This window comes from Phaseolus vulgaris, chromosome 8 (genome assembly GCF_051622355.1).
Source record: "Phaseolus vulgaris cultivar YP4 chromosome 8, ASM5162235v1, whole genome shotgun sequence".
Classification (NCBI taxonomy): Eukaryota; Viridiplantae; Streptophyta; class Magnoliopsida; order Fabales; family Fabaceae; genus Phaseolus; species Phaseolus vulgaris.
This window is the reverse complement of record NC_143505.1, coordinates 22,273,622-22,283,992: the sequence shown is the minus strand read 5'-3', so window position 1 is coordinate 22,283,992 and position 10,371 is coordinate 22,273,622. Positions and strand designations below refer to the sequence as shown.

The 10,371-nt window shown below is 30.7% G+C and overlaps 2 protein-coding genes and 1 non-coding gene across 5 annotated transcripts; all 3 read left to right on the top strand.

Annotated features, from left to right (window-relative positions):
• The first annotated feature begins 1,932 nt into the window (after positions 1-1,932).
• On the top strand, positions 1,933-3,668 carry LOC137827033 (large ribosomal subunit protein eL32z). Its single transcript, XM_068633228.2, has 4 exons — positions 1,933-1,960; positions 2,491-2,585; positions 2,905-3,086; positions 3,186-3,668. Exons 2-4 carry the CDS (start codon positions 2,496-2,498, stop codon positions 3,313-3,315), a joined length of 402 nt encoding a protein of 133 aa, XP_068489329.1. The 5' UTR covers positions 1,933-1,960; positions 2,491-2,495; the 3' UTR covers positions 3,316-3,668.
• A 1,472-nt stretch (positions 3,669-5,140) lies between these two features.
• LOC137826028 (uncharacterized protein At4g29660) lies at positions 5,141-8,094 on the top strand. Of its 3 annotated transcripts, none has more exons than XM_068631871.2 (3): positions 5,141-5,282; positions 7,089-7,315; positions 7,699-8,094. In XM_068631871.2, exons 2-3 carry the CDS (start codon positions 7,133-7,135, stop codon positions 7,804-7,806), a joined length of 291 nt encoding a protein of 96 aa, XP_068487972.1. In that variant the 5' UTR covers positions 5,141-5,282; positions 7,089-7,132; the 3' UTR covers positions 7,807-8,094. The 3 variants fall into 3 exon arrangements, with proteins under 3 accessions (XP_068487972.1, XP_068487974.1, XP_068487973.1); XM_068631873.2 differs by lacking the exon at positions 5,141-5,282 and adding an exon at positions 5,298-5,537; XM_068631872.2 differs by lacking the exon at positions 5,141-5,282 and adding an exon at positions 6,538-6,955.
• On the top strand, positions 5,376-5,468 carry LOC137827328 (small nucleolar RNA U30). The gene has a single exon (XR_011083719.1). It is a non-coding gene; the product is annotated as a small nucleolar RNA U30 (small nucleolar RNA).
• Positions 8,095-10,371: the final 2,277 nt, after the last annotated feature.

Genomic DNA, 10,371 nt, shown 5'->3' with positions numbered 1-10,371 from the left:
AAGAGTTAGAGATAGAGAGATTGTACACAGTTTATACTGGTTCACTCCAAACCCAGAGCTACATCCAGTCTTCTCAGAAACCCTGAGGAAATCCACTAAGCAACCACACCTTGATCACTTACATCAAGAGAATGAACTTGAACACCTCAAGAAACACACTCTCCTTGGCCAACACACCAACACTAAGATTGTTGATCTTGATCCCCTCAAGAACACACAACCAATCTCAGCAAACACAGAAACGAAACTTGTTTAACAGAGTACAAGGATTACACTTGTTACAGAAGATAATCTGAAATCAATACAAGCAGAATCCTATTCCATACAGTTTGATCAATCACAAACTCTTAGCAATCTCAACTCTTTGAAAAACTCAAAAACTCTTAGCAAAACCTTGTCAAAGATTAATTGTCAAATCTGTTTTTTCTGAATTTATTCAAAGATGTAGTTTGTTATCAAATCTTAACAAACTCTTAAATTGCATTAAAAGATTGGTCAAAGCATTTAAGGACTGTTGCGTAAGCAGTTAAAACATTTAAAGCTCAGTCAAAGATAAAACCGTTTTTCTATTATGGTCCCAAAACAAACAATCGGTTGTTTCCTCGAATCAATCGGTTGTTTTGGTACTTAACAGTTCAACCATTTTAAAAACAGTTTTCAATCTTTTTCTCAAAACACCTAAGTATAAACAATCGGTTGTTTCGAAAAAACAATCGATTCTTTTAACTTAGTTTGAAAACATTTTACTTTCACAAAGATTGAGAATGACTATGCTTTAGATTTAATCAAAGGGTGGATTACAACATCCAAACTACCCCATAACTATACTAAACCAGCACATCAACATCAAGCACAACAGAGGCTTCAACATCCTTCAAAGAGTTTGGATTCTTCAAAACTTGAACACCACTTGGTTCAACAGCCTTTACATATCATGCATGCAACTTATCCCCCAGAACCCTTAACGCTCTTGGGCTTAGGCGTCATAGAGAATATTTTACTTGTGTTAGACTTGATTGTACTAAACACACCCTTAGGTCCATTAACACCTTTCGCTGACCTGACAAGGCCTTCTACACGAAGAGTTACATTAAGTATACACATAAAAGTCAATACCCGCATACCTGGAGCCTGCTCATGTGGCCCAACCGACCTGACCTGTTTGACACAGATGTCGAAGTTCGATCATCAAGAGCTGAGCTCAGTGCTCTGGTCCAGTACAATTCTTATTTTAAAATATAACTTTATTATATAAATTTTTATTTGAAATTTATTTTAATCCTAAATCATATATTTAAAATTATTTTTTCATATAAAATTATTTTTTCATATAAAATTATTTTTAAATAACTATTCTTCTAAATATATCGATATAGATAAATTGTGCAAAATAAAATGCACTTTTAGTTTGACAAAAGTCCACTTATCAAATATGCATTTTCATTTTGTTTATTGCTAAAGAACCCATTTCAGCGAAGAATACTTTTTATCAAAAGAAAAAAATTAAAGGTGTTTCTTCTTATACCTCATCATTATCCGAAAATACAATTTTATTTATTTTTTAAATGAATTTTGGATTATCTTTTCCGGAGCTTTCCAAATACTCCTTTCTGAAATTTATAAGTGTGTTTTGAAAAAAAAAAAAATCTGAAACAAAATCAAATTAGATGAGATATTTTGGTCTTTCTATTTATTTGATGAGTGCAAGAAGAACGTTGTCGGGATACAGGAAGAACACCCAAAATAAAAAGTGTGCGTAAATAAAAAAAGGCCTGGCCCAATTGAGTCCTCAAGGCTCATTTAGTTTCCGAATCTTAAGGTGCACTATATTTAAGGTGGGTCCAATGCCACCGAATCATTACCCGTTCATATATATTGCACTTTAAAACCTAATTGACAGTCCCTCCGCTGTGTTCATCATCTCTGAGCCCAGTTCTTAAAGGAGCACCAGAACAAGCAGGTATGGGACAATCTTGTTTCTTTACAATTGTCTCTGTGTTGTTATCATTTTATTTGATTTTGATTATTTTCTACTGTAACTGTGTTGTGCTTCATACTATCTTTCTGTGTGAAGCCATTTTTGTTTGAACTAAATTTATGTACCCTAGATTTCATTTTTGCTTAATTAGCATTCTGTTTTAGAGAAATACTGACATGGGTTGAAATGAAATTAACCGTTGGCGTAATATTCAGCATGCGTTTTTGGAATCGTAGCTTGTTTGATATTGTGTTTTTCTATCACTCGATTTGTGAGTGATTTAGCCAAATTTGGAATCAGATTTGAGCTATTTATTTAGTTTAATTGCTGATTTTGGACTTTATTCTAGCTTTTCTGATATTGTGGTGCCTTGTATTGCCCAAAGTTAGAGCTTTTTGTTTGTATTGCTATAATGGTAATGTCCTTGATAGCTTTTCTGTAAGTTTTGAATGACTCTTTGTTCTGCAAAGTTAGTGTGGACGTTAAATAACCTTGATTTGTATTTATTTAAGACAAGATGGCTGTTCCCTTGCTAACCAAGAAGGTTGTGAAGAAGCGTGTCAAGCATTTTAAGAGGCCCCAATGTGACCGCAAAATTTCCGTGAAGGTATGTTTGCTGGATTAGTTTGGTTGTGAATTAGTTTCCTGGAGATTTTCAATGTTATTTGTGCTTTTGATAATTGCAAAGGGTATGCTTTTAAATGTTTAAATTGAACCTAGGATGACTTTCAGAGTAAGCTTTAGATGTTTCCAATTTGTATCTCTTTACCTTTCCACTAACATATCATATAATTGTCAGATCCCATAGTGTGATTGCTTTCATCTCTTTGATATGCAATGTTTTTTATGTTGGTCAATACTCTTGATCATCATTGGTTCCAAGGTGTAACACTTAGATAGACCATATATGCTATTGTTGTATGTAGCCTAGCTGGCGCAGGCCGAAGGGTATTGATTCACGTGTGAGGAGAAAGTTCAAAGGATGTGTTTTGATGCCAAACATTGGGTATGGTTCAGACAAGAAGACCCGTCACTATCTGCCTAATGGATTCAAGAAGTTTGTTGTCCACAATATCAAGGATCTTGAGCTTCTGATGATGCACAACAGGTAGTAACTGGTTTTAGTTTGCCAGTAAAAATTTCTTCGTTTGCCCTTTGTTGGTACATTATGTTCCTGACTTAGTTATTATGGTTGATGAAACATCAGGGCATACTGTGCTGAGATAGCACACAATGTGTCAACCAGGAAGAGAAAGGAGATTGTGGAACGTGCTGCACAGTTGGATGTTGTTGTTACCAACAAACTGGCCAGGTTGCGCAGCCAAGAAGATGAGTGATTGCTTTTGCTGAATCAAATAACTTGGCTGAAAATCTTTTCAAAATTATTATTGTGTTATGTTATCTTTGTTTTGGATCCAGAGCTTTTTAGTATTTGACTAGTTGAGTTATAACTTGTTTCACTCCTTCAGATAAGTAGTCATTTTATGCTATTATTCCCTTGTTTCTTTTATGAAACGTATTTTGCATTTTATGAAGCTGCATGAGGTGGATGCATCGTTTTCTGGACTTATTTGTATGATGTTACAAATGAGTTGTAGCCTGATTATTTGGTCTTGGTTATAACCTTGTTCCAATTGTTCAAACATTTTTGTATACTAATTGATTTTAAGATATTTTAGTTTATGAGAAATGTTCTTAACTAGTTTAGAAACATCTTTTTAAGCTATGAACAAGAAAGAATAATCTTGAATTGACCCTAAGTAAATTTTAGTATCATGGAAGTGGCTCAAATATGTAATATATCACAAATTTCATATTTAAAGTAAGGAAAAAGTATTTTTGAATGATGAAGATTGTGAAAGTACAAAACGTATAAATGTTATTGTTTTGAATGTTCTAAAAAATAAAGGTTAAATACATTAAATTGCGATTGAATATGCTTATCTCTCTTCCACGTGTTAACTTATTTTATAAATATCGGGCTTGACAACATATAGTTTTCAATTTTCATTCTCTCCAGAAAAAGTTTAGATGTTTAAATTGCTCCTTTTTAAATTGATAATATTAGTATTTTAATTTCTAAAAGATGGGAACTTAGTTCCAACTTATATTATAAGATTAATAATGATTATAAATTTTAATTCAAATGATTTTTTTTTTTTTGTAAATTTTCCTTAATTAATCTTTTTTTTATCAATTTTGATTTTCAAAGATTAAATAAATACTTTGTCTAAAATTTCAAAGCCAACAATAAAAAAATGCCTAAAAATCTCGTACTCTTTCTTAAAATTCTAAAAAATGTTTGATTTAAAATTAAATACTCGTGACAGGAAGTTTACATGAAAATGAAAATTTGAGAATTTTTTGTTTTGTTCAAGTGCACTACTTAGTATTGAAAATACCAAGAATATAATAACCACTTTATTGAAAAAGACCAAGAATACAATACCCACTTATATGAAAGTAGGCTTTCATACATTTGAATAACTTAAACACTTCTTTAAAAAATGACTTCTCTTCTCGTGTCAATTAATTAGATATTTCAGTGTATTAAAAGGTTTATAAATATGGTGTTATTGCCTTGGGTTGATTAGATGGGCAAACTCACATCTTTCTAAATTTTTAGTGAATTTAGCGTTAAAAAAATCACATATAAGTAGTGACAAAATATCACATATAAATCTGCTTTAATGAAGGAAAGAAAAATTCACATTAAATCGTTTTAAAAAATCTAGAAACATGTTGAATTTTTTAGAAGTCTTTGACTAAATTTACTTTTAACCCTTAATATAGGATAAAGGATTAATTAAGCCAAATATATAATTAAAAGGTTAATTAAGCTAAATTATATAAGAAATTTTAACAACGATCACTATAAAAATCCTAACTTGTATAATTAAAATAATAATAATAATAGTATTATTATATATTTTATCGTAAAAAACTATAATCTTTCTATTTTAGTTTTAAAACAATTTTAATATTTTATAAATACAATATAAAAGTAATTATAAACATGTGAGCGAGAGGCACATGGGTTAAATGTGGTATCTCTCCCCACAAATGAATGTTGGATTGGCCAGTGAATCAATTGGGCCGGCCCATTTTTTATTTTATTGGAAGGGCCTCAAAACAAAAATATTTAGTTTATGAATGTTTACCTAAACGACACGGTGTTACGCAGACAACAAATTAAACGACGTCGGAGTGAACCGAACCAAGCTGAAACGGTGGGCGTGGCTGTAAATAATCTGAAACCCATCAATGGCTACACTATCAGAGACGCTGCAATAGAAAGCAATTTGTACGTTTATCTATCTCTTCGTTTCCGTTTTTAAACCTAATCGTTATCGTTTTTGCATTTTGTTTGTTGAGTTGAAACTGTGAGGGGAGAAGTTGCTATGATGATGAGATCTATAATCTCGTTAATCTGATGAATATTTCATTCATGAGGATACCTTTTCTCAACCATTCAATATTCTTTCTGAGCTCTTCTCTTTCTTTCTCTCCGTCTGTTGAACATGAATTTCATCCATCATAAAAAGTTGTGTTAAAAAGAGTGCGTTTTTTTGCATTCTCATTACATGATTATTCTTACACTGGTTTCATGGTTGAAGAGTATTATTGCTTTGTGGTTTTCGTCTTTAATGCTGAATTGTTTCTGAAAGTGAAAGATTTAGAGCCTCTTAGTTAACTGATTTTAAAAGTAGTTCTGTTTTTCAAAATTGAAAATTGTTTGACTGCTAAATTTTGTAAAACTAAAAAATATAAAGAGGTTTTAGGTGTTTTCGTTTTTAATTTTTCATTTATCTTTCACAAACTGATGAACAATGAGAACTAGTTATTCTCATTAGTGGCATTTGTGTAAAACAACAAAACCTAAGGCCAGTTGAATGTATAGACATGGATTGAAAGGAAGCAGCGAGGTTTCTCGTTGGTCAGTTCGCCTTCTTTGTATTGAAATGTCTCCGTTCCTACAGCGGCGAAGGCTAGGCTAGTATGACCAAAAATGAAAAGAGATCGGGGTCGATAGTTGATTCCAAAACACTAAGGGGACAGCTGCCTCCAAAACACTAAGGGGGAAGCTGTTTCTTAGTGACAACAGTTATTTTGATTCCATTTTTATTTCGTATTTCTGAACTCATGTTGGATTTGTGATATTAATCATTCATGTTTTGTGCCATTCAAATTTTGCTAATAAACTACTTGATAACTAGCAAAGAAATAACTAGCAAATCTCAAGCATATCGCATATTTCTTAGTGGCAACTGTTTAGGACTATTTAGTTCGATGGGTTTGGAAAATGCTGTGGTGTTTATTGCATCGGATTTTCTGTAGCTGCATCAGTTTATTGCTTGTTGTGGTTTGGTCTTTGGTAGTTATGATGGTATTCATAATCTTTTTTATAAATTGTTCATTTTCAGCAACAATTATGTCTTTTCCCATTATAATTGGCTCGTTTGATGAAGCAAACCAATGTGTCATAATGTTTTATCTTATATAATATCTATACCTTTGAATTCTTCTTAGTAATGTATGTTGCTTATTGTTTTTCTTGGTCTCTGTTTGACGAAGCAAACCAATGTGTCATAATGTTTTATCTTATATAATATCTATACCTTTGAATTCTTCTTAGTAATGTATGTTGCTTATTGTTTTTCTTGGTCTCTGTTTGCCTTAATCAATCAGGTTACCCTCAGCTAATTTATTCTTTTTATCGGGCCTTTCAACAATTATGTCTTTTCCCATTATAATTGGCTCGTTTGATGAAGCAAACCAATGTGTCATAATGTTTTATCTTAAATAATATCTATACCTTTGAATTCTTCTTAGTAATGTATGTTGCTTATTGTTTTTCTTGGTCTCTGTTTGCCTTAATCAATCAGGTTACCCTCAGCTAATTTATTCTTTTTATCGGGCCTTTCAACCTCCATCTCTAATTTGTATATTTAGATTAATTAGAAAGGAGGTGCCCATGTAAGTAACCTGTAAACTCATCTTCGCATAGTCAATAACAATTAATGAATACCCTGAGTTTGCTCTTGATATTACTGCAGTCTTCTTTTCAATTTAAGGTAGTATTACAGTCTTCTTTCTCGTTTGCTTTCAGAACCTTGAATACTAAATGTGAGCACTGAAGGCGAAGTGATTGAAATGGCAAGCTACCTGTGGAGAAAATATGCTGATTATTTGTACACAAAGTGGGAAAAAACCTTTCTCTGGGACATGGTGGAGCCTTACAGAAGGCCCAAATCATTTACTCCATTAGTCACTATTTACATCGCGGCTTTCTACTCCGGTGTCATTGGTGCTGCCATCACTGAACAACTCCACAAGGTTCTTTTATTATTATTATTATTATCATTATTTATTTTTATTTTTAATTCTGTTATTTTTAATATGTTGTGTGTTTTGTTTCTCTTATTTGTACTACCACTTATCTGTAGTTTTTAAACATAACCGAGACTTTGAGTGGGTTTTATTGTTTGCATTTTCTGATGGGATTGGAAGGAGAAAATTGGTGAAATTTTGTTGTGTTTGCCAAGTGGTGGTTTTTATTTGGGTATTGGATGAAAGAATGATTAATCATTACTGTTAGAAAGCATGGTCCAGCCTAGTGCATTAATAGTGATTGCTGATTTTGGTTGAAAAACACTTGATTGTAATATATACTAGGGTAATCCGTCTTTTAAAAACTAACTTCTATAGCAACATCACAGGAAAAGTACTGGGAAGAGCACCCAGGAAAAGCAGTGCCTCTCATGAGACCAAAGTTTTATTGGGGTCCCTGGAGGATCATGGGCGGTGATGTTCCTAAACTTGAATGAAAGGCTCTGGAGACATGTTCATACTTGATTCCTATTCCCCTGGAAAAGCAGTGCCTCTCATGAGACCAAAGTTTTATTGGGGTCCCTGGAGGATAATTGTCGGTGATTTTCCTAAACTTGAATGAAAAGCTCTAGAGGCATGTTCATACTTGATTCCTATCCACTTTCATGTTTTATGATTAATTGATAACTGACTGTTTGATGTCAACAAAATTTTATCACAGGATGTATATTTTTTTTGGCAAAAAGATCCTTTATTATATCGGAGTCTAGTTATGTTTCTCCATATTTCTTACTTTCTTCTAGCTTTTGCTATTCTTGATTGGTTATTAAGATAGGCTTTCCTTACATGTTAATTAGGAACCATGTGTGGACTCTTCAAATTGGTCAACCTGAGTAGTATGTATGAAGTTTTCTATTCGATCTCGATATCATTATCCATAAAAAAGTACTATTTGTCGGTTTATGGGATTATTTTTTATCAAATGCAACCCCCTCAGTGTGCATGAGCAGGACATTAATTTGAATTGTTTCCAATCAAATTATTCTGTGTCACTTTCATATTTGTCAATGTTTCTTGCCTAACCAATTTATTTAAATTAGTCTAACGTGATGTTATGATCGATTCGGTCATGATGTCAGGATATGAGCAATGCAATTTGATTCATGTTAATTGAATTGATCTATTTCATTTTAAAAAGTATTTAACTATTTTTCTGTAATTAAAGAGAAATTACACTCATCATTCATTTCTTTAAATAGTTGCATATAGAATCTAGGCTCTCATTCTTCATTTGGTTGTCAATTACTACTTTTTCAATTGTTTATTTAATTATTTGCACTCTTAGTATTTGTACATTTATGTCTTATCCTTCACATGTGCTTATGTTGTTCACTTTATATACCATGATAAAATTCCATGCTTAAACTTTTTATTTAAATTTGAGCGTTGCATAGTAATTTGGAAAAAAATTTAGAAAATATAAAATCTGATTTTAATAATTTAGAAATGATTTATAATAATTCCTCATGGTTGTCTCTACTCCTATAGGTGTTATATATATATATATATATATATCATTCGGTATATTATTAAAACCTTTGTAAAATTTACAATGGGAAAAGCTTTCTAGGACTATGTTAAGAGAAATTAATCTACGAGAGTATTTTAAGTTGATACTCTAAATGCAATTTGTTATATGCTGAATAAGGTGTTAGCTGGATTTATCCTTATGAAAACACTGAGCTATACAAGAATAGAAAGCCTAACATAGTTAACCTTAAGGTTTTTGGTTTCAAGAGTTTTTAACTTAAACGTCAGTTAAACAAGGGTAAAGAATCTGTTGGGAAGTTTGATATACAAGCTGGTGATGCTATCCTTATGGGTTATTCATTACATATTTGATACCAGAAAGGGCGAAGGATTTGTAATAATGTAGGTAATGTTTGAAATTTTGATTGAAGTGTTTCCAGCAGAAAATGCATGAAACAAGTGAGACTGAAAAAGTCATAGAAGATACATTCAGAATTTCAAGGCAATTGTGATCTTCGAAAGGAATGGAGAGAGTGCGAAGAGACTTTGTCTTCTTTGGACAATGTGATAGGTGATCTTTGAAAATAATGTGATAGGTGACGGAAAAACGCCCTCTCATCTGCGAAGAAGCGAGGAAATGATAAGAAACTTATGTAAACATTTCGACAAATACCTTAGTAACTTTTTTTTTACAGTATCCACTACACATATAAAAAAAAAATTAATTATAAATAAAAATTACATATAAAAGTATTATAATTTAAATATAAGTAATATAATATAATACAACAAAAAGTAAAGTAATATTTAAAATTTAATAATAATTAATTAAAGTTATTAAATTTATTATTATTATTTATTATTTATTTTATTTTTATTAAATATTTAATATTTTTGTTAATTAAAATAAATAGTAATAAATTAATAATAATAAAAATATTTTTTATAATATATTAAAAATAAATATAGTTATTTATATAAAAAATAAATTTGTATAATAATAATATCATTATTAATTTAAAAATTTTAATATTCTAAGAAACTCAGTTTTTGTAAAATAATTATTCAGTGAAATAATTTACAAAATTTTAATTAATTTAAATCTATACAAACAAATATCTTGTATTTCATTAAAAAGTTTTAAAAACAATAATAAATTTGTAATATTACATTTTAGACCTAAAAAATATTAAAATTATTTCACAATCGTCATATTAATTACAAATTTCAATATATTTTCGTATATCTATTCCAACATACTTTAATCCAAATTTCAATATATTTTTGCATATCTATTTCAACATACTTTAATCCAAGTTCTTAGGTTTTTTCATGCTCTTGTGTTGTTCAATTTGTATTCAATGCTAACATTCATAATTGTTTACTTTTGCTTAAACTTTTGTTTAAATTTGTTTTACAAAATCAGATTTATAAAAATTCCTCGCGTTTGTGTCTCTACTTCTATAGGTATTGTATATCATTGTGAAAATTGCAAGGTTTTGGAAGATAAAATTCGGTATTTGATTAGAACC